The following is a 23896-nucleotide window of genomic DNA, read 5'->3' on the forward strand; positions in this document are numbered from 1 at the left end:
TCATGCAGCTTTTGAGGGTAAACATTACCTCCCAGGGGCTGGTGTTGGTATTGCATGGATTGCAAGCAGTGTTGCCAGTTTGCGAGAGAAATAAGCAGCCAGCTCTATGAAAACAAGCCCAAAACAAGCGACTAATAGGCCACATGACCTATATACATATATATATAAATTGAAAATAGCCGATCTACAAGCTCACAACGCGTCTTCATAGAAAGACTTCATAGAAAAACAAGCCCAAAGTAGCTTATAATAAGCAGACATGGCAACACTGATTGCGAGTCAAAACCACATTGTAGTTTTTCCTGATAGTTGCTCAGGGGAAAGACCCTATGGAAAGACCTTGTTGTTGTACCATAACAAAATGTAAAGTCATATTATTTTTTTCAGTAGCTACTTTTGGCTTTATATCAGTGGTGGAAAAAGTACTCAAGTGTTTTACTTAAAGGGATCAATACTGCAATGTTACAAGTAAAAGTCCAGGTAATTAAAATGAATTTGAGTAAAAGTACAAAAGTATTGGTATCAAAATGTACTTAAAAGTACCTAAAGTAGAAAGTACTCCTTATGCAGAATGTCCCATTTCATAAGTTTTCAAATGTATAAAATGTATAAGAATCTTTTGAAAATAGCAGATCTACAAGCTCACAATGCATCGCATCTCAACACATTGTGAGCTTGTAGATTAGCTATTTTCCGATAGTCTAAATGTATACAGGGCTGAAGTGGTTAATGGATGTTTTGTAATAATAATCTACAAAATAACCAGTAACTAAAGTTTTAAAAAAATGTAGTGGAGTAAAAGTACAATATTTGGATCCGATAGTGGCGTAGAAGTAAAAGTATTGGAAATTGGAAATACTCAAGTTCAAATACCTCAACATTTTACTTACTTAGTTACTTTTCACCCCTGCTTTATATTGCTTTTAGACTTTAGGTTTTATGTAGGGCAACATGGAAACCATTGCAGTTTATCAATGAAAAGCTATTAGTTAAATGGATACCGGTAGTCAGTTGTTGCTTAAAACTGCTTCACTTAAGTCTGTCTTCATTTCCTCATAAGGGCTGTCGTCTTCACTGAGGCACATAAGCTTCAAAGTAGGCTAATATTATGCAACAATGATCATTACAAAGTACTATAATATGCATATGCAATACATTTCAAGTTATGAACACTAGATACAAGCAAGAAACAGCAATAGACATCTAGACTAATGTTGCAGTTGGCTATGCATGTGTAAAATGACCCAGTGCATTACTAAATGTAAAATTCATCCTAAGATGAATAAGGTTATGAAATCCATTATTTTGACTCCATCACCATTAAGTGAAAATACAATTTATTTCAACAAATATACCCGACCTTGCAGAATGACAATCTAAAGATACACTTCTTTGTACTCCTAGTTTAGATGTTAGTATTTTGTATTAAAAATGTGTTATAGACAGTTACTTTCAATTTATGTCTATATACACACAAAAATAAATATAAAGTCCAACAAATTCCCAACCTCTGATTTCTGCAGCAGAATTGCTGAGCACCTCTCTTCACTAAAAGAAAAAGATCCTGCTACGGTCCGGAGCTCCAGAAGTGAAATAGTGTTTCTTTTTTTAAGTCATGGGAACGTCATAAACTGTATAAGTCGTGTTCACGACATACGAAAAATAAACATGTTTTCACTTCTGGGGCTCCAAAGTATCCAGATGTTTACTAAGCACTGTAGGCGATCTACAAACCACATAACTTTTACCCCATTGGATATTGTCATCTAATGACATGAAATGGCACACATTTATATATGTATTGACAAAGAAATCATGTCACGGTTGTGTTTGTTTTGAAAACTTTTGATAAACAGATCCTTTGAAATGCAATGATTAAGTTGAAAGCAAAGCAAACACATTTAATGAAAAGGCAAGTGTTGTGCAAGGAAATTGCACAATACAAAACATAATATACAACATAATAATAATTACAATTTCTATCTGATGCAATCAGATATTTTTGGGGGACAACCACATGAATGCAGCAGAACAAAGCAAAACACCCAGAGCTGAAATGTAAGCAGTTCAGAGATTAAATTGAAACTGATAACACTCAGTTCCCTGGAACACAAACACACCTCTGGGGTGTTGCAGCCTAGTTCTACTCAGCCATTAACAAGTTGTCATGCTCCAGCACCAGTCAGTCCAGTGGCTGCCAGTCCAATCCCTGGTTTATCAGATGCTCCATTGTGTTCTCTGGGGACATCAATTGTTTCTTCCACAATGTAAATAGGGTTGGGATCCTTTAGGATTTTAACGATTCTGGTTCCTTAACGGTTCCCTTTAACGATTCCTATAAGGGGTTCCCAATGGACCCTAACAGGTCTGTAACTCTGAGAGTGTACAAATGGAACCCAATGGACCCGTGTACACTCTCAGAGGTATAGTGGTCCATAAAATTCAAAACTTTGGGAACCACCGGTATTGTAATTGTATAGCAGACGTGAAGTCCACATACCAGCTCTGACAGTGTGATAAAACCACAGTTACTGAAACGGTTCCAAATGTGATGGAACCTCAATGAGAAATTGGTTCCTCAATGTTGGATCCGGTTCGCCAGGTTCCTCCGGTTCCGGATCCCAACCCTAAATGTAATCCTCAGTTTTCAGACTCCACATTCGTTTCTTTTAACATCCGCTCATGCCGCTGCTCCTTACGACGTCGCATTCGCTCTTTGAAATCTGCTAGCTCTTGCCTCTGCAAAAAAAGATGACATTATCTTAATCAACTAACCTATGAAGCAACATATGTCATTGTTGCTTTGAACGGCATGATATGAATGGAAAAAAAAAGCCAAGACAAAAACAAATATTATGTCCATGCATTTGAAATATTTGATTGATTATTTTTTGTGTTCTCATATAATATACATGTATATTTGTATACTATTGTTGTTTGTGAGGGGGTTTTGCGTGTATAAATTGTCTTACTGATTTTCTCTGATTATATTTTTTCTAACATGTTTATTTGTATATTTGTTTTATTATTTGTTCTGTTAAAAGTAAAAACTCAAATGAAGTTTTGATCATAATATATAGGTAGGTAGGTAGGTACTTTATTCATCCCCAAGGGGAAATTAAGGTGTTACAGCAACTCTCATAGACATCAATAAAAACACATTATAATAATAATAGAAAACATCTAAAATAGGCATATATATATATATGTGATTGATTGATTGAATACTTTATTTAGAAGTTTGCAGAGAAAAAGCACATGAATGTACAGTTTAAATACAAGGTAAACTAAATACTATTAAAAAGCCCATGAACGCCTTGCTTCACCCTATAGTTGTAACCCGTCATTTATGGAGGGGGCAACTAATAAAATATGTAGGCATAAATCTAAATGTGGTAATACAAGAGTTGTAGCCGACATGGGTCTACACGAGTGAAAATATAGAAAATCTGTCAATTTAGTGATTTCCAAGCCTTCAAAATACCAATCTGGAAATATTTGCTAATGTACAACTTTGTCAAAACTTTATTTATATAGCACTATATAGTGCTTTACAAAAGAAGCAACAACAACAACATAGCCCTGAAATCATGGCCTACATAATAATAATAATAATAAAATAAAATAAAAAGAATGCCAAATAAACTTACATGCATGTTCTCATCAGGAGGGAAAATTTCTCTCTGGACATCATAACATCACCACAGAAAGAACACAAGACAATACATGGAGAGAGAGCTTTGTTAATTCAAAATAAACAAAACACAACAAGTCGGGTAATATTCGTGTTTCATTCAGAAGGTCTAATACTGGTATAAGCCAGAGGTTCTCAACCTTTTCAGGCTGCGACCCCCAACAATAATCATATTTGAACTGGGGACCCCCCCCCACCCTGATAAGCACTTGGAATGTAGGAGTTGAGGCATTACATTTTCGGTTCCACAGATAAATATTGTGAAAATAGCAGATCTACAAGCTAGATCGCCTTGATTGACTCTATACTTTTAACAGTTTGCGGGGTAAAAAAGCACACAAAGTACAGTTTAATACAAATACAATGCTAAAAGGATTGAACCCAAGAAAGCACTATGGCTTGTTTCCATTGGGGTCCTGTGTATTGAATTCATAGAACATTTTCAATTTTTTTGCCTCTTTTTTATAATATTTGACAATTTGGCCAATGTTTGACCAGTTTTTATAGTATAGTTTGTTGATTACTTTTGATGCAGTAATGGTCTTATATATTTTCTTTCTTTTTGAGGTATTTTAAGTCTGGGGACTTACAGGTTGAGAACCAATGGCATAAGCATATGTTGCCAGGAATGGAATAACATGAACTGAGCCGACCTTTCTCTTCACTATGTATTCTTCAAAGTATTCAGCTTGATTCGAGATCCAGAACATGGCAACTGGAAATGATATATACAGCATCATCTGTTGAGGGGGGAAAAAAACATAAGAAAGCGTTTTGACCATAGATATATAATAAGAACCATAAGAACATGGTAATGTTAACATAGTTACATCATGACCATGCTAAGGCTAATGGCTAGTTCAAGTGGAAATACACTATCGTATTCCCTGCCAATGAAAATCTAAAAAGCTGTACTTTAAATTAACAATGAGCAATATTTCTATCAGAAATCATATAATCTAACCATCTATTATTCTCACTTACTCGAAACACCTCTAGTTTAACACCCATGATGTTCACAACACAGAGCTTGGTTCACAAAGTCAACCTTCACGATACTTCCGGGTTAGCTCAGCTTCATCAGACCCTCGCGTCATCACGAAAAGGCCCAATCACCGACAAGCTACCAGAGGTGGAAAGTAACCAAGTGCATCTACTCAAGTACTGTACAATTTTGAGGTATGTTTTACTTTACTGGAGTATTTCCACTACTTTTCTATACTTTTACTTCTACTCCAGTACATCTTAGAGGCAAATATTGTACTTTTACTCAATTATTTGAAAACACTAGAACTAGTTACTTTGTAGATTTTGATTATTATTACAAAACATACATTAACCACTTCAACCCAATATACATTTCCACCATTTGAAAATAGCCGTAGATCTGCTATTTTCGAAAGATTTGTATTGAAAACTTGTTAAATGGGACATTCTGCATAATGGCTACTTTTTACTTTTGGTACTTTAAGTACATTTTGATACCAATACTTTTGTACCTTTACTCAAGTAAATTTTGAATTCTGGACCTTTTACTTATAACAGAGTATTTCTTCATTGCAGTATTGAATACTTTTACTTAAGTGAGTAATGTGAATACTTTTTCCAAGCTACAAGGAAAAGGGAGGACATTTTATTTCACACTGAAAGAGAAGTTGTTTACAAAATGATAAAATGATAAGCAATATGAAACACATTGTGGCCACATAAAATCCAATCATGGTGACCCATTTGGTTAAAAAAAATATATCTATATTGTTTTCATTGAAAATCTCTGGAGAGGTTAAATAAAACTAAACCAATAAATAGTCTCTGATGTGGCCTAAAGGACCAACAGCTGGTGTCTCATCTAAGAACCCTTTACATCTCCACTAGGTCTTGTAATGTTAGCAGTCTACTGCATACTGGAGCTGCACTGAATCTAATCCTGATGATCACAGGACAGGACCCCATTCCATTCATCATCACCCACCGAGGCCACGTCATCTTCAATGGGGAACATTCTGGAGCCATGGATCAATGTGGCTTCATAGAATACAATTTGGTCTACATGTAAAAAATCACTGTAGGGATGGAACATGCACGTAAACCCTTATGCAAAATCAATCTTAATGGGGGCATTTCGTAGGTTTTGACTTAAAGATGCACAAATCCTGGATCAGGCTTCACTCGGCAAATTCATTAGAAATTACAGTTTTATAACCTTACTTCTGAACCTTCTTGTTATTTTCTGCTCAATTATTTGAGAACTATCTCTTTCCCTGGATTAAAAACGTAACTGTCATCAATCCGTGTCTTTTGGATCCATGAATAAAAAAAGACCAACGATATTTATTTCATTTTTTTATTTTCTATAAAAGAGATGAGTTTATTCAATGATCATAACAGATTGAAGACCTCGATAGACCACTCACATACCAAACAATAATCGAGGAAAATGTCTGAACACAACCCCCCTCCCCCCCAAAAAAAAGGTGTAACACAAAATAAAATACCTGAATAAAGCAAACTCTGGGCTGAGCTGCAGGTCAGCACATTCTCTGTAGAACCCATGGCACATTATGTCCAACACTTATTGTGAAAAAGAAACAAAGGCATAACCCATCTACGCCTAACTTATACTTCGTCATACGACATTGTCGCACGTACAGCGGAGCATAAATTAGGCATTATGCAAAGTGTTGCTTAACAAAAATAGTATTTTCAGTTGAAAATACATTACTTTTGTCAAGCAAGTCACGTTGCTATAAAGCGTTGATGCTTTTTTCTGTTGAAAATCATATTTTTGTTGCACAGCACTTTTTTTCGCCGAAGCATAAATCAGGCTTTAAAGGAATGAAGTTTTTCTCTTTAACCCCTTATTTTTTTTAAACCATTCTAATAATAAAAATTATATATATTCATATATGGTGGACTTCATAGAAATAAAAAGGTGACTTAAGCAGAGAAACAAGTTCTCCTGAAGCATCGTTTAATCTCCTCACCAACAGAATGCTCATCTACAATGGGGAACATGTCTCCCTGCACCACAAACAAAAAACACAAACATACAGTTGCACAGCCATCCAAATATACACATTCACACACCTAGACTTACACTCAAATGCTAATGTGGCAATGCGGAAACAGATCTATCTAAAATTGCATGATTGAAGAAAATGAGAAAGTAGTTGTCAAGTGTGTACACTTGTCATAGAAGTCCAGCTAAAACTAAATTTAAAACCTGATTATTGATAATGGGTAAAATATAAAATGTTGACTTTCCTTTGTACACAAACTTCCAAAATCTCCCTCCCCATCAAATATTACACCACCCAGTCCGTACTCACCCCTTCCTACCCAAAGTGTAATAAGCCACCTAGATTCCCAACACAATACAGGCACTGGAGAAAACACCATAACAGACAAGTCAAGAGGATGAGATTAAAGTTAGATTTCAATAATCCCCAATCCTAACAATGTCTCAGATAACAGAATCAGAACTCACATCCATTATTATCGAAAGAACAATGATATAAATCAAGACTTTTTGTTTTTTCAATGTTTTCATATAACTTCTGTCAATGGTTTTTTATACTTGCACTGTCACCGTGCCCTCAATAAATTAGGAAAATGTGTTGTAAAGACTAATCGAGTGCTCATTGCCTCATTCCAATCCCTGCAACAAGTACGGAAAACTCTACTGGAAGTGTCTGTTAACAGGGAAATTAAGTTGTTCAGTGTTTTATCTCCTTGATTGTTCTCCCCTCTTTGCATATTGCTATTAAATCCAAAAAGTCAACCACTTAAACCCTGTCTACTTAGTTGACCGGGGTCCCCCAAGGCTCTATACCAGATCCTATTTCCCACTACACCAAATCTCTTAGCCAAAAATACTAGATCTTCAATTTTTGCCAAGTGTTCGCCCCAGAATTGGGATGCTAGGGTTCAAGTGGTTACGTCAGATCAGAGCAGAATAAAATCCTGGCTAATTGAGGGAACAAAGGACAAGGAGCATGTCACCTTTTCATTAAATAAACAGGTTCAGTAGTGTGAAATGTGCGCTGGTTGCAAAGAGGCCAATGAAAAAAGTGTTCCCACCGCCAGGTGTAATACACATAATGGTGTTGCTGTCATTATGAAACCATAATCTCTAACTAAAGCTCAGAAACAGCTGGACTTTCCCCCCCACTCTCCACCAGCAAGATCCTGCTCTATCTTCACACAAACAGACAAGGTAATACAAAAAACTTCAAATGATTCTGTTTTTGATAAATACTTGCTGGAATAACAATAATGCATATATTAGGGGAGTTTTTGCTAGCTACCTACATGTTTTGGGACCAGGACTTTTAGCATAAAAAGATAATGGATTGTTTGGCATAGACATTGGTGGCGGAGTGTATTGGTGAGAAGATAAAAACAAAACAAAAAAGATCCAAAATAAACAGTTATAGTACTATAAGAAAATACTTCTTTCAGTAGATCCTACATGATGAAAAAGATCTGCACTGCTCCAACTCCTGGTTTTAACTGTTGTTATTGGTTAGTTCATGTGTCCAGGCCACAGAACATACCGTCTGTATAGGAAATAGTGTGTAAGGCAAACTGTACCTTCTCTGCTGAGAAATATGTTTTACAGTATGGAAGTTATTTTTTTTTCTTCTTCTTATCCCTCTCCTGGAACCCACCCTTGCATGTGTTCAACGTACAACAAAACTAAACTAAACAGAACATAAAAAGACCAGTCTTCTTCACCACCTCAGACATCTGGCAGTTTCACAACACCTCGGCAGTCTGTCAGTACTTTTTCAGAGCATTTCATAGTTGTTGGGACGTCTTTTCCTTTTACAATTATTGTTCGCCTTTGCTCCAGCACACGCCATTTAAGAGACATGTGACAACAGTAATTGTGTCAACAGGAGTCCTTTCTCTCTTGTTACAGTCAGTACAATGCTGTATTCCCTGTTCACCATGTCCTTTCGGTCCACAGGGCTGGTAGCTGATGACCGCACGTCACTGTGGGCCAGTCCAGCTTTTTAATTCAGTCTCTGAGGGCCATGACATGTCTACATAGACTCCTTGTCCCTCTGTAGTACATGATCAATATCTCTTTTCAGAGGAAGATCCTGTCTTTTCTTTTTTGCAGGTAACGTTTCCGTTGAGCTCCATCTTAAAAGAGATTCTCTTCAAAGATAGCCATTAAGTCACTTTGGAAGTTCATGTCAATGGTTGCCGTCATCTGGGGAGGAAAAAGAACAATGGGTTAAATGGGTTGAATTGACGCGAGAGAATGAAAACAACAAGAAAGATTTTTGTCTAATTCGTACTTCGTGGACAGGCTTAAAAGTTCTGTATAAATTAGGCTTAATGAGTTCAAAGCCAGCTCATGAACTTTGTTGTACAATCTTTTTGTGCATCTTTAGAAGCTAACGAGACGAAAACATCAAAATAAACACAGGCTCTTTTAAAAACAAGGCGAAATCTCACCGCTTCTCTCCTCCTCCTTTCTTGTTCTCGGCGTCGTGCTAGCTCCCTCTGTTGGTCCTGTCCGCTCTGTGCTGAGGCCTGAGGTGGCGTGGGGGGCTGGGGGGGCTGCTGGACAGCAGCGGGTGGGGGCTCCTGCTGCTGCTGCGAAGGGGCCTGGATGTGCTGCTGCTCCAACCGCCTACTGCGAGGTTCCTCGTGCCGGCTTCTGCTGGGCTCCATTACCTCCTCCTCATCCCGACCCCTGGGAAGACAGAGAGGTGAATTAATACCCAGGTGAAGTCAAAATGCTTACTCTTGACTCCCGTCTCCTCTCTCGGTCTGTCTTACCGTAGTTTTTCTTGCTCTCTGCGGAGCCGGTCTTTCTCTGCCTGCTCTGCCTGGGCTTTCAGCGCCTTCTCCCGCTCCTCCTTCTCCCTGGCAGCACGGCGGAACTGCTCAAAGCTGTCACTCGAGGACTTTACCGCAGATGAAGGGGCCGACGTGGACTTCTGTGCCAGGCTGGCCCATGAGCCCATGTTCTTCAGTTTCACGTCCTGTAACAGACAAGACGGTAACAAGAGGAAGAGAGATAATCGTCATTGATCCATCCTGTATCATGTGTTGACTTGATCACAAAAGTGGCTGCTTTGAATAGGCAAAAAGCAGTTGATGTGGAGCAAAACAGACACATCTAGAGTATGGTTATATTTTATCTGGATATTGTGAAACTAATTGTTGCCAGTTCTAAATGTTTAGTTTTTTTCCCCTTGCCAGCAGTATGTTTTAACTTTCAAATCATGCTAACGAAATACACTAATGTTTGAAAATCTGTTGACAAACAAACACCCACCTGTACCTTTTTTGGGGCAACAGGCACCTTGGACTCTTGCTTGAACTTCTCCTTGTCTTGCAGTAAAGGGGACGGCCCGGTGGACTCTGAGGAGCGGATGACAGGGCGGGAGGTGTCCATGGACTTCACATCTGCACAACACAAGCACACACAGACTCAGCATCCTCCATAAACTCTCCATAAAATCACAGACTTTGTCACACAGGTTAAAACAGGAACAACAGGAAGTAGTCTTGTTACTCACTCTGTTGGCCGTGGCCAGGATTAGAGGACTTGTTGTCAGGATGTTTGTGATGGTCTGGTCTCATGGCAGGGTTGAAGGGTTCTCCTCTCATCACCGGTGTGGGGAGGGGTTTCTCCTCCTTCAACACAGCGTGACTTGGAGGGGGCCTCTGCTGCACGGGAAGCAAATGGTGACATAAATATCAGTTGTATGCCAAAATTTGTGGTTCAATGTCATGGCTCTGATTCTGATTCTGTCAGGTCTGCACAAATCATATAGGTGACATATTTCTGCTTCAAAAATGCTAATTTTGAGGAAAGGTTAAATTATATTATTTATATATATATATTTTTATATTATCCCCAAGCAATCAACTGTATAGCTATGTAAAGAAAAGTTACTCACCTTTTTAGGTTGCATGTTCTGAATCTGAGGTGGAGACTGGTGACTGACAGGTGGGTACTGGGGTAGCTGTGGGGAGTGCATCATGAGAGGGGAAGGGTTCTCCCTCATGTGACCTGTAAGACAGAAATAAAGTCATTAACACTACAGCCTGCTTCATCCACAGCACAGTGTGTGCTACAAATAATGATGTTCCTATTATATATCTTTTTACTTACCAGTGTTATAAGGGTCAGGTTTGATCTGACGTGGGGAGGGTTGCTGCTGCTGGATAATCTGCTGTGCTTTGGTGGTGGGCAGGGCTACCTTGTGTTGTGTGGCCTGGGACTGACCAGTCTGACGAGGGCCTTGCTGGTAATCCATCTGCTGTGTGTGTTGCATATGGCGGGCTGGGTTCGAGTGCATCTGTTGGGGCGGGGCTTGATGTGACGGGGCTGGCTGAGCATGAGACTGGGCAGAGAGTTGGGGAGGAGGCAGGGAGGTCTGAGCGGACAACTGAGACTGCACTTGTACAGACTGCAAGAGAGGAGCCTGGCTTGGTTGCGGCTGCTGCTGTTGTTGTTGGTGTTGATGTTGTTGCTGTTGTTGTTGTTGTTGTTGTTGCTGCTGCTGCTGTTGTTGCTGCTGTTGTTGTTGGTGCTGCTGCTGCTGACGTGCCTGGGCCTGGAGCGTCTGCATGAGTTGTTGGGACTGCTGCTGGGTCTGCTGGGACTGGCGGCCTTGGTGGAGCTGCTGCAGGTATAGCTGTACTTGGCTTAGGGGCATTGCGGGTCCCGGTTCCTCGTCCTCCTCCAGCAGTATCTGGGGTGGCTGGGAGGAGAGCAAGCCCTGGGGGGTAAGTGTTGGAGGGGACAGAGGCCGCTGGTGCACAGGCTGAGGAGGGTGAAGCATGTGAGAGGGAAGCTGATGCTGTGGAGGGCCTGATGACTGGGGCTGCAGCTGCTGTTGGATGGGCGGCGGCTGCTGCTGCTGCTGCTGCTGCTGAGGTGGTGGTGGTGGTGCTGGCTGCTGCTGGGGGGGCTTGGGAGGCATCGCTGCTGCCTTGTGACTGGGCCGAGAAGGCTGCTGGGGCAGGGCGTTGTGCAAGGCTAAAATGTGGTCAAATAAAGACAGGGAATGGAAAAGAAAAAGTTGATTAACAACTAGAAAGACTTCCCTCAAAAGTGTGCATACACTATGCAATTGTCCAGATATGATTTTCAACCCAAAAACGTCTTCGGCACAACCTATTCATTCCCACCAAGTTTGATTAATTAATATCCAACCAATATCTAGTTAATATGGTAATGGATGGAATAAGGCAAAAACATCACCCCTGTCCAAATGACTACCACAAATCTGAGGAGCCATACCTGGAGATGGGAGGACGGGGTTGAGGAAGGGGTGAGTCTCCGGAGACACTGGCCCAGCGGCAGGGTGAGCGTTGAGTGGGTGAGGGGGTGCAGGTGAGGAGGAGTTGCCAGCATGGTGGGACAGGTGCATGAGGGGCGGGCCAAAGTGCGTCGTCAGGGAGTCAAAGCTGTTCTCCAGCATCTGGGAAGACTCCAGAGGTGCTACAGGGGGAGCAATGAAGCCTGTGGGGGGAGGCTGATGCTGCTTCAGCTGGATGCCAGGATGGAGACCCTGTGACTGGGAGCGAGGCCCAGCCTGGGCTGTAGGACCACCCTGAACATGAGTTGGATGACTTTTCCTCCCTTCCTTCACAGACTGGCCTTTCTTCTTCTGTTGTTTTGGGGCCATTCCTGAAAAGGAGACCAATTTAGTTAGCCTTTTCCCTCATTTTCACATAGGATTATAAATTCAGAGGTTTCCAGTGGTCAAAGAACCATTCCTTACCCGTCTCCTCACGCTCACTGTCTGAGCTGGAGCCACTGCTTTCTGAGGAGGACCCAGCCTTTTTGGAGGAAGTCATGGTCTCCATGGGCTTGTCAACAACTGTAGACAGGAAAGAGCAACATATATACAGTATATATATGATTATATATCATGTTCAGGCTAAAATAATGGCATAAAATAACAAAATGAACACCAAGGAGAGTGACTAGTTCTAATAGGCCATTCTCTACACAGTTACTCACCAGGAGCCTTCTTCTTCTTGCGGAGGCAGGACGACACGTATCTCTCCAGCTCGCGCAGAGTTGAAGGCTTTAGCGTCTCAAAGTCGATCTCGATCTCATCAGGGTTGGTGTTCTTGAGCGAAGGCTCTCGGGACTGGATGATGTGCACTACTCGTCCCAGCTTGTTTCCGGGAAGCTTGTTAATGTCTAGGCTTAGCTGCCTCTTCTCCTCGTACGACATAGGCTTGCACTTTTCCCCCGAGGCCGACGACCCAGCCGCCCCAAGGTCATCATCCAGGCTGGGAACAGACTGCATGTTCACCGGGTGGTTGTTTTTCACCACGTCCTTTTTGCTAAGGGGTAAGAAAATGCAAACATTGCTTTAAGAGATTGGGGAAAAAAGAAAACATTGTTTTTGTAATTACTAGCCAAGAACTGAACAGGAGCATCCATCACGGAACCACAGGGCATTGTACAGAATTCCTACTTCTGCGTTGAGGTGTTGGGGTGTAATACTAATTGACTAACCTAGACTTCTTCTTGGGAACAACTTCCTTGTTGCTATTGTTATTGTTTTTTGACTTCTTAGGGAGCTGCATGGACACCGATGTGGGATCCAGGTTCTCATCTACCGGGCCAGGCATTCCTCCTTTCTTCTTATGCTTGTCTTTCTTCTTCTCTTTCTTCTCCTTCTCTTTTCTCTTTGGTTTGCTGGTTTGCGGTGTGGACAATGCGGCAAGCTGCTCATGGACAGCCTTGAGCTGTGTCGAGAGAGGAGGCTAGGTGTTAGAAAAGGAATACAAAACTGACAACTTTTAGGCCCGTTAAAGCAGTGGTTCGGACGCCCGATCTGAAAATGTTTTGTGCCAAGGACCGACAAATATCTTCAAAAATAACAGATATACAAGCTTGCAGCGCAGCACGAAGTCACGCGCTGTGAGCTTGTAGATCTGCTATTTTTGAATATCCAACATATAAATGGATAAAGTGTTTAAAATGATTGTTATGGACATTAACTACTTTTGCTGGGAACCCCCCCAAGGACTCCTGGGGGTCCCCGGACCCCACTTTGAGAACCAATGCTGACTGACCTGCTCCTGGAGCTCTGCCAGTCTCTGGGCCCTCTCCTCCTCAGAGTCGTCTGTGGAAGACTCGGACTCGGAGGATGAGTCACTGGAGCTGTCGGAGGAGGCGATGACGGGGGCAACACGGCCCAAAGGCGGCTGGGGTTTGACAGGGGCAGGGTGATGCAGGGGGGGAGGTGGAGCAGAGACCAGCGGCTTGATCTCAGGCTCATCTGGCATCTTAGCAAAACGCATCTCAAAAACATCCTGGAAATTAAGCAGAGATGACAGAACAATAAGACATCTCACTGAAATGTGTGATATATTACAATGCACTAAGCGTAGCCCCAATGAGCTATGATGGTGAAAACACTGCCACAGTAATCTTTTTAACCAAAGTGAAATTATATCCATGTTAAAACACCTTTACCTGTAGTTTGCGGGCCATAGCTACCACCTCATGGTCTGGTGGATTATACTTGTAGCAGTTGGAAAACATTAACCGTACATCAGCAGCAAACTCCTGGGCTTCCCTATATTGCCTGTTCTCCAGCTTACCCTACAAACGCATCAAGAACATTAACAGTGAGCCATGGTACAAAATCCTCCCCCTCACAAATAATGAACATTCTCATTCTCAACCAGAGTTGAGAGTAATTGCTTTACAAAGTTAAGTAGCATGTTGCTGTATATCAATTTATTGGGTTAACGAGTATAAAGTACAACAACTGCTACTCCAACATGGGATGTCAAAGTAACAACAGTAACAGCCATTTCTAAGCTATGCACATCAATTCAAATTTGTGCGGAATTCATGACACAGGTCGGCCAGCACGGAAACGTTTGGTTAACAGGAAATGGAATTATTTATCTCTGCCACAGCAAGAGAAATATAGACAGGCTTTTGCTGTCTGTTATGGTTGTTTCTAAGTAAGTAATTAAAAAGGTGGAGTCAGAGAGACTTATTGACGGTATCAGAAGAGAAGTCTATCCTCGTTTCAATGTGCTAGACCCCTGGGAGATGGATTGCTTGCCGCAGGACTTGCTGCACTCAAGCCGTGCTACTCGTACGCTGTGTAGGGAGTCTGGACCGAACCCAGGACCTTGTGGTCCAAAAGCTAATGCTCTACCTACTGACCTACCGATTGTTTCAGGGAGTACTAAGTAAATGAATTACGAATGGAATTAGCAACAATTAACGTGTTGTATATTACTTCTCTAAAGTAACATGGTTAACACTAGTTCCCACACACCTTGATGGAGTTGAGGTCCATGGGGTGTTTGATGATGTCATGGTAATCGTGCAGTCCCAGAGCAGCCACATCCACAGGCTTATAGAATGGCCAGGCATAAGCAGCGTGCTTCTTAGAGAGCATGTCCCTAACGAGGCTACCACAGTAACCCAGCTGATCCTGCGCTTTGGGGCTATGGCCTGTGCTTGGTCCCCCCAGTCCCATATGATGCTGGGAGTCTGGGGCCTCCTTCTTTATCAGTTTGCTAGGCCGGGCGCTCTCTCGCCTGGGCAGCGTCTTCCCAGACTTTGACTCTACGGGAGAGGACTCGCTTAATTGGTCATTCGCTGTGGGTGTGGTAGTGTCCGCTTTCCTTTTCGTGCTTTTTCTCGGCTGGAGATGGGGTGAACGGAAAGAAAGCAGAGAGAGATGGGGGAACACAAAAAGACAATGAGTGATTAGATCAGCTGCCAAAAACAGAACACCCGTTGTCCAGGAGGCTGAACAATAAGCTCAATGTCAGTGGCACTCACTTTGGTCATGGTTACAGGGCCCTGCAGCATGGGGGCAGTGCTCTGCATGGATGCGGGGGGATGGCTGATCTGGGTGGGTGGAGGCACAGAGGTCATGATCGGGACTTGAGGGGTGCAGTCTGACGGGCCCAGGGAGTATGGCGGTCCGAGCTGTGGTGCATGGCTTGGTAATATAGGGGGCACGCGAGGGGGCAGGCTCTGCATGATGGGCTGGGGAGGTAGAGAAGGCGGGCCCTGCACTGGTCCTCTGGTCTGCGGTGCTGGCGGGAGGTTGGACAAGCCACGGGTTTGTGGCGTCGTGGACGGAGAATCGACAATGGGTCCAGGTTTCAAGTTCAGTCCTTGATGGAAGACACGGACAATAAGATGAAAAACACCGTCTCGTGGAAGACAGTAGCATAAATGTATTAACTATTAACCCATTAAGACCGGGAACGCATCTGTGTCATTTGTAGATTTATTTGGCTATTTTTTTTTAAATCATGAAAATGTGTGCAAATATTTGAATATATATATATTTTTAAAGTGAACATTTGTAACTCAAATCTTTGCTTCTGGGGGGCCTTGGAACAAAATATTTTGAGATGGGGGTCCGCAGCCAAATACATACAATTTTGGGGGTCCTTGACATGAAAAAGTTTCACTGAATCACTGAACATATGTTTAAAAAAAAACTGCATACAAATATTTATATTCAAAGATTTGCAAAAAATGACACAATTTTTCAAAAATAGCAGATCTACAAGCTCATTTTGAATAGCCAAAGACATCTAAAAATGACAGATTCTTTCCCGGTCTCAATGGGTTAATGCCAAACAAATTGCCGAAGGGTGGTGTCGCCAATACCTCCGTCTCGTCGGCCCCGACCTCGTCCCTTGCCCGTCATGACAACGATTTCAGTCTCCTGCTCGGGCATTTCTGAGACCTTCTGGAGGAAAAGCTTCTCCAGTGCCTCAGCCATTAAGACGATGTCATCTCCGGGCTGTAGGGGGAGACAGAGTGCACAAATCAGCATCCATCAGCATCAACAACATGATATACAATGTGGATTTGTTTTTTATAGCTTCAGCACATACCTTGTTGTAGATGTAGCAGTTGGTAAACATGGTGTTGAAGTCTTGGATACATTCTTGGGCATTCCAGTAGTAGCTGTTCTCGAGCCTTTTCTTGATTGTTCCCATGTCCATAGGAGTTTTGATTATTGAGTAATAGTCCTAAAACAATTAGGGCAAGTTCAATGCACAATTTCATACACACGGGCAAATCAAGGCATACAGAAGCATTCAAAGACATAAAAGCCTAAATTACAGAAATAAAAAAGAAACAGGTGTAACTTGAAATGTGTATGCTTAGTAAAAGGCAGCAGAGAACAATTTGTTTTTGCCTGGATTTAATAGTCAAGAGTTGGCGCAAACTCTGTTCATAGACCAGAGTTTGTTCCAACTATGTTTGGCATAATAACTAAACACCGTCTCACAATGTTTTGTTTTAACTTTAGGGAAAGTTATTAGACTGGTCCTTGATGACCCGAGAATTCTCAAGGTTTATAATGTAAATGTAAGACAGATGTAGGCTATTTTGGCTCTAAACGCTTAACTAGACTAAGAAAACTGAACACATTAGCTTGATGAAAATGTTTCTTTACAAACAACGCGAGTAAGGAGAGACTGCTTCATCACAAGCTCTAAATAAAGACGTAGGCACAAAAAAGTTGATTGTACCATAAGCTGTGGTATTAAGCCACATAACTTTGAAGAGAAAACTCTTAATCGAGACAGCCCTCTCTGTACCAATTTCATGTTGTTACCAGTCATCATCAGGCCGCTATGTAATGATTGAACGTATTGAAACAAACTGATTAGAGCTTATAGGGTACATTTTAATTGCAACTCTCATTGATGAGATTTGTTTCATTTTAAATCTTCACAGGGGAAACAAAAATAACTGGGTAAGCTGATTCCATTTCATTCACCTGTTCATTATCAATGCACCAGTTAAGTAAGGCCAATAAATGGTAAATGGTGCATTTATATGGCGCTTTTCTCCAAAGTGCTTTACAATGTGCATAACATTCACCCATTACATAATACATTCACACACCGATGGCAGAGGAAACCAAGCAAGGCACAAACATGCTCATCAGGAGCAGTTATGGGTTCACTGTCTTGCTCAAGGACACCTCAACAGTAACTATGGGGGAGCCGTTGATCGAACCTTTCGGTTCCCAAGCGCCTGCTCAACCTCCTGAGCTACTGCTGCCCACAGTACGTTTAACTTCCGTAACTTTAACTCCGTAATTTGTAAAGTAATGATGCAGCCATAATGCATTCTTCATTTTGACTCAATTAACTTGACGTTGCAACATTTTCAACTACCTCATTATGTGTGATGAAGGGATAAATAATACAGTAAGGAAACACAGGCAATAATAAATCTGTTGCCTATGTGCACCGCATACGCGATGCATCTCCGAGTTGTGTGGTACTGTGAGCAAAGAGCCAGATAGAGAAAAGCACTCACCGGCAGGTTAAGCTTGGCCGCGTCAACTGGAGACTGAAAGGGCCAGGAGAAATGGTGCTTCCACAGAGTCTTCAGCACCACCTTCAGCAGGAACTGCAGCTGATTGGTCTGACGCTTGGGCCTGCTGGGGTTGATGTACTCTGGAATCACGATGTTGGGGGGCTGGGCGGGGGGCTGCCCCTGGCTGCTGCTGCCCGACATCTGTGCTGCGACGGCTTCCAGGCCGTCCCCCATGCTAGCACGGCTGGGCGTGGGCAAGGGTCCCGGGCCGGGGACTGGAGCTGGGGTAGCGGTGCTGGCAGGACACCAGTTCAGTCTTGGCCCTGGCACGGACTCCACTGACAGAGTACTGCTGATCCCATTGCACTCCTCACTGGACTCTCTGCGGAAAGAAGGAAGCATACACTCATTAGCAACACGTATGATATCTTGCAAGTTAAACCACATAGCTACAATAATTTATTAAATGCAAGACAACAATTAACATGGTCATTATGATCTGAGTAAAACATTGTTAACTTGTTGCCATGCTGGTTTTCATAGCCCTATCTGTAACCCCACACATCACCCCGACATTGGGACTCTGGCTCCAAGATTTGGTCACAAGGATATTTTAACCTATTTTCTAACGGACGTTTTGCAAATTTGAAGGTGGTTATAAAATACTTCTCAAAATGAAGGGTGACTTGGTTGTCTAGGTGTAGGACCCGCCGCAGTGGTGTCCGATAAGAACTCAACCGAGATGTGAACCCTGGTGATTAACCCATTCAATCCGGGAACGCATCTCTGTCATTTTAGATTTCTTTGGCTATTCAAAAATCACACCCTGTGTGAAGGAAGCGGTGCCTTTGGGGCGGGCCTTAACTCATTTCAGTTCGTCCCTATTGGTGGTCTGAGTCCACTTACCAAATTTGTACTTGGTAGCATGCTGCAAACTGGAATGATGGCTGTTTAAAGCCCAGCCAATGGCCAGACAGAGGGGGCGGGGCTTAAGTAATGACAGTTAGTCCCTATCGCTGGCTTTAGTCCATGTACAAAATTTGTACTCCATAGCATGCTGCGAACTTGAGTTATGGTTGTTTGAAGGCCAGCCAATGGGAAGACAGAGGGGGCGGGGCTTCAGCAATTCATGCTGGTCCCTATTGGTGGTCTAAGTCCACATACCAAATGTGGACTTGGTGGCATGCTGCAAACTGGAGTTATAGCTGTTTAAAATCCCGTGCTCATCCCGTGCTCATACGGGCGCTGGGGGTCCCTGGACCCCTCTTTGATAACTTCATCAATTCATGCTCGTGCCTATTGGTGGTCTAAGTCCACATACCAAATGTGGACTTGGTGGCATGCTGCAAACTGGAGTTATAGCTGTTTAAACTCCCGTGCTCATACGGCCGCTGGGGGTCCCTTTGATAACGTCATCAATTCATGCTCGTCCCTATTGGTGGTCTAAGTCCACATACCAAATTTGGACTTGGTGGCATGCTGCAAACTGAAGTTATAGCTGTTTGCTTCTTTGCCGTGCTCATCCCGTGCTCATCCGGACGGACGGACGGACGGACGGACGGACGGACGGACGGACAAGCAGTGGCACGTGTGGCCAATGAGAGGAGAGATGGCATAGGCAATCTCCAAGTCCGTGTGTGTGTGTGTGTGTGTGTGCGTGTGTTTGTATGTGTTGCTTCTTTGCCGTGCTCATCCCGTGCTCATCCGGACGGACGGACGGACATACGGACGGACGGACGGACGGACGGACATACGGACGGACGGACGGACATACGGACGGACGGACGGACATACGGACAAAGTCAAGTGTAGAGCGGTTGGCACCGCTAAAAATAGCAGATATACAAGCTCATAGCGCGGGTGCCACGCTATGAGCTTGTAGATCTGCTATTGTTTAAAAAATATATATTAAGATTTGTACAACTTTTCAAAGCGAACATTTGTAAAATATTTTGTTCCAGGGACCCCCCAGAAGCAACGATTTGAGTTACAAATGTTCGCTTTAAGAATATTTTTTTATGTATATTCAAAGATTTGCACACATTTTCACAATTTTTCAAAAATAGCAGATCTAGAAGGTCATAACACGGCACTCGGTGCTGTGCTTGCTATGAGCTTGTATATCTACTATTTTTTAATAGCCAAAGAAATCTAAAATGACAGAGATGCGTCCCCGGACTGAATGGGTTAAGAATGAGTATGGATCTAGGGAGCCCTGTACCATGCAGAGGTATTTGGGTTGTAAGGCCGAATATCCTGGTTCGTACAGAAGGTTGCCCGTCTCTCTCCTGGTGGGAGCTGGTCGATGACCTTGAAGGTTCTAGTCTTAGGGATTTGATATAGTGCTTGGCTGGACGCTCGTGTCATCTCACTGATGTCACGATGAGTTAGCCATTAGTGATGTGTCGTTCATGATCGATTCGTTCAAAAGAACTAGTTCATTGCCGTGAACGTGAACGAGCTCGTTCACTTTCTGAAACTGTTATGTTCACGCGCGATGTAAAAAAAAGACGCTCCCGTGATGGTGTTTTACACACATTATAAAACGTACATTAACCACTTTAGCCCTATTTCATACCTAGGCTATTTGAAAATAGCAGATTTACAAGCTCGCGGCGCGTTGTGAGCTTGTAGATCGGCTATTTTCAAATATGTTAGTACTTTCACTTTTGGTACTTTAAGTATATTTTGATGCCAATACTTTTGTACTTTTACTCGAGTACATTTTGAACACTAGAAAATAGCGCTACTGAACGAGAACGTGAACGAATCATTTGAACGAATCATTGCCGTGAACATGAACGTGAACGAAATCGCTCGTTCACTAAAATGAACCTTTTTCCCACCACTATTAGCCATATGCAGTTTTACATTAGCATGATGTCAGCACTAGATGTCTCTGCCAGCTCCATATATGGATCAACCAACCACGCCCAAATATGGAATTTGTGATGTCAGACTTCGATAGGTTAGTTAGATATGTCGCATAGCTCCATATATGGAGTACCAATATTCAGTGGGTAACTATGGCAACCTATCAAATACCCATATGACGTGAACGTGAGTGAAAGCCTTCGTAACAGTAGTCTTCATCACTCCAGTAGCTTAGCCATTAGTTCTTCCTGCTGCACATTACTATCCCTGGATGTCAATAATCCATATTAACGGTCTGCATTTCCAATCCATAGTGCCTTTATCAGTGCTTTACAGGGTGCATTCGATTCACCCATTCATGTACACAATCTACACATTCACACACCATCCGTGTGAATGCTCTGCAAACTCCTCATCGGGAACAGTTGCAGAGGTGGGCAACCCTTTCAAGCACATTGTCACTTGGCCGTTTCCCAAAGCAAGTGCCAGACAGTGAAAACTAAACTACTGGCTTTTATGTCTTATTATTAGCATTATATGCTGCTAGTTAGAATAATACATAGTCAATACTTTTATAATAAAAATGTTAAGATATTTAAGAATGAGACAATAATGTCATATGGATAATAAAGATAAGATCAATTCTGGGGATAACGGCTTTATGCATACCAAACAATAATGATTACCAAACAATACAATATTGAGAATAGTGCATGATTTCATATACAAATGTTGTGTACTTGGTTTTAAGCACTTGGTTTTCAAGATTACTAAAGAAATAAGACAGTTTCATAGTTATCAAGATATTTATTTAACAACACAACGCCAATGATTAAACATATTACACTTCTAATACAATAAAGTAAATAATCTCAGCTGGTATTACTGGACTTCAATATGAAATGACCCCCCCCCCCCCCCCCGCAACAAAAAAATCTGTGCATTTCACATATGTCACTGCTGAACAGTTCATCTTCAGCTTGACTGGGTTTCACAAGACATTAAAATGTCTATGGCTGGAAGGGGGGCGGAGTTTAGGGGTGGATACCCTCCACCTTCTCCGATACATACAGAAACTACACACAATACTACAGGACCATTCAGAAACAGCACCAGCTCAAGCCCCCTCTCTCATTCAAATTGATTCTAACAGCCAGCAGATCACAGAATCAATAGCAATGATCAAACTCAGTTTTAAAGCTAGAGTGAAGATAGTAAAGTATGATATTATGAAACGAGGTGACCAAAGAAGGTATCCATTGGTAGCAACCATGTCATGCTATCTTGTTGACAGAGGGGTTAAATAACGCACCCAATTTAGGGTAAGGGAAAATGAGTAGCTTTGAACTCTGTCTTCTGTCTGTGTGTGTGTGTGTGTGTGTGTGTGTGTGTGTGTGTGTGTGTGTGTGTGTGTGTGTGTGTGTGTGTGTGTGTGTGTGTGTGTGTGTGTGTGTGTGTGTGCATTTCAAAACAGGAAAATAGAAAACCCCTAGTCCTAACTCATGATGTACAGAGCATCTGGTGTTAAAGCCCAAAACACAACACGATTTCAGCATAATTGACAATGTTTTGTTTAAGTTGCTGCCCCCTGAAAGAGCTGCCCCCTGAAAATCAACAAGTCAGAGACCCCTTCACACTTAAAACATAAATGGGTAGTCTCTTACAGAAAGACGTTTTTATTTCTGTGAGACAGTAGCGCTGTCAGTTCTCAGTCGTTTCATCAAACAAACTAAATCAAAACACACGAAATCTGAGAAAGGAATCTCAGGACAGTGAATCACGTGATTTCCTACTGTCGTTTCCAAAGCTACTTCTGGCTACCGCCAGACGGACATAATTAATTCCATTTTCTCCAAACACAGACATGATCAAATAGGCCTATACTAAATAAACGACGTCAGACTAATTTTATTTTTGGAAGACAGTTATTATTATCTGACGTGACGTCATCAAACTACCCGTTTGTTTACAAACAGTTTGGGTGACTAAGAGAATCTGCTCAGGTTCTTTTTTTTGAGTGCCATGATGAGTTAATTTACAAATGGTCAAGAGTAGATACTCACAAACTAACGTTACCATTTTCATATTTGAAATGTAAAAAAGAAGAGAAAAGAAAAACAGCGATTGCGCTGGTCGCACTCAGTGAGTAGTTACGAGCGTTTCGTCTGATTTGATCAAAAAGCATACAACACACAGAATTGTAAATGTTACCTTGCAGCTGTACATTCAGTTCAATCAGTATCTCTATCGAGGAAGGCCATCCACCACCATGCAAACGTACTACTGTAACTGTGTGAAGCGTGCGTGGTCGAACCGTTTCTGTCCTCACTGCCAGTCGCCACCTCCACGCCGTGACCTCTTGTGTTTGCCACAAATTGGTGGCAACGTGACACACACAAACACACTATAGAATGCTGCAGTGGTTTCTGTTGTCAATGCTACTGTCTGGCTTCTCGTTCGTGGTGGTTTGAAAGTAGTTGTGTTTTAGCTATAGTACAGTAGCCTACTTAACAGGTAGGCCTACGCCCAGCATTGATATGCAGCCATGGCCATTCATGTAAATTTGCTCTGCGATGATTGGTTGGGTTTCACATTCAAATGACCAGCCTAGCAGAGGCGTGATTTAGGGGGTGGGGGGCCCACATAATCACATGGGTGATGTCCGGGACATGAAAAGGTGGGGGGACAAGGACATCCTTTTCAGGAGAAACTGAATGTACATGCATACATAAACAGCAAGCTCGCAGTCCCCCTCCCCTCTCACTCTCATTCAAACCGGTTCAAACAGCCAGCAAGCAGCTCACAGACTCGCTAGCAATGCCCAACCTCAGTTTTAAAGCTAGAGTAAAGAAAAATAGTAGTGTCATAATATGAAACTTACATCATCCACTGGTGGCAACCATGTCATGCTATCTAATCGGTAACGTGGTTAAATAACAGGATAATCCTAATGCATGTACAGACTCTACAGAACATTTGGTTCTAAATCTGAAACTAAA

The 23896-nt window shown here is 42.2% G+C and overlaps 2 protein-coding genes across 9 annotated transcripts in view; both read right to left on the reverse strand.

Moving 5' to 3' along the window:
* Positions 1–1880: 1880 nt before the first annotated feature.
* Positions 1881–4771, reverse strand: pet100 (PET100 cytochrome c oxidase chaperone). The gene is made up of 4 exons (XM_084072164.1): positions 4679–4771; positions 4348–4434; positions 3651–3683; positions 1881–2739 (listed from the first exon to the last, which is right to left on the reverse strand). The coding sequence occupies exons 1-4, from the start codon at positions 4703–4705 to the stop codon at positions 2641–2643; spliced, it is 246 nt and encodes an 81-aa protein (XP_083928290.1). The 5' UTR covers positions 4706–4771; the 3' UTR covers positions 1881–2640.
* A 1249-nt stretch (positions 4772–6020) lies between these two features.
* Positions 6021–23896, reverse strand: part of brd4 (bromodomain containing 4) — a 40726-nt gene continuing 22850 nt past the window's right edge. For 2 of the 8 annotated variants that reach the window (XM_084072725.1, XM_084072719.1), the window contains exons 2-19: positions 18024–18405; positions 16580–16717; positions 16350–16485; positions 15504–15844; positions 14992–15363; positions 14169–14297; positions 13766–14005; positions 13203–13453; positions 12696–13054; positions 12454–12552; positions 11970–12359; positions 10836–11705; positions 10621–10733; positions 10237–10387; positions 9993–10123; positions 9491–9696; positions 9164–9404; positions 6021–8915 (exon numbers count right to left, since the gene is read on the reverse strand). In XM_084072725.1, coding sequence (XP_083928851.1) covers positions 8847–8915; positions 9164–9404; positions 9491–9696; positions 9993–10123; positions 10237–10387; positions 10621–10733; positions 10836–11705; positions 11970–12359; positions 12454–12552; positions 12696–13054; positions 13203–13453; positions 13766–14005; positions 14169–14297; positions 14992–15363; positions 15504–15844; positions 16350–16485; positions 16580–16717; positions 18024–18257 — 4470 coding nt within the window. In that variant the 5' untranslated portion in view covers positions 18258–18405 and the 3' untranslated portion in view covers positions 6021–8846. The remainder of the gene's footprint in view (positions 8916–9163; positions 9405–9490; positions 9697–9992; positions 10124–10236; positions 10388–10620; positions 10734–10835; positions 11706–11969; positions 12360–12453; positions 12553–12695; positions 13055–13202; positions 13454–13765; positions 14006–14168; positions 14298–14991; positions 15364–15503; positions 15845–16349; positions 16486–16579; positions 16718–18023; positions 18406–23896) is intronic. The other 6 variants (XM_084072726.1, XM_084072724.1, XM_084072722.1 and 3 more) reach the window with 6 other exon arrangements.

Source organism: Gymnoscopelus microlampas, assembly GCF_963454915.1.
Source record: "Gymnoscopelus microlampas genome assembly, chromosome: 11".
In the NCBI taxonomy this organism is placed as follows: domain Eukaryota; kingdom Metazoa; phylum Chordata; class Actinopteri; order Myctophiformes; family Myctophidae; genus Gymnoscopelus; species Gymnoscopelus microlampas.

Coding starts and splice junctions, on each gene's coding strand:
- pet100 (XM_084072164.1), bottom strand. CDS start 4,705: ATGGGTGTTAAACTAGAGGTGTTTCGA. Junction 3,684..4,347: donor AATACATAGTGAAGAGAAAG/GTCGGCTCAGTT, acceptor TATGATGTCCAG/AGAGAAATTTTCCCTCCTGA. Junction 2,740..3,650: donor CTCCTGATGAGAACATGCAT/GTAAGTTTATTT, acceptor CTTTTTTTGCAG/AGGCAAGAGCTAGCAGATTT.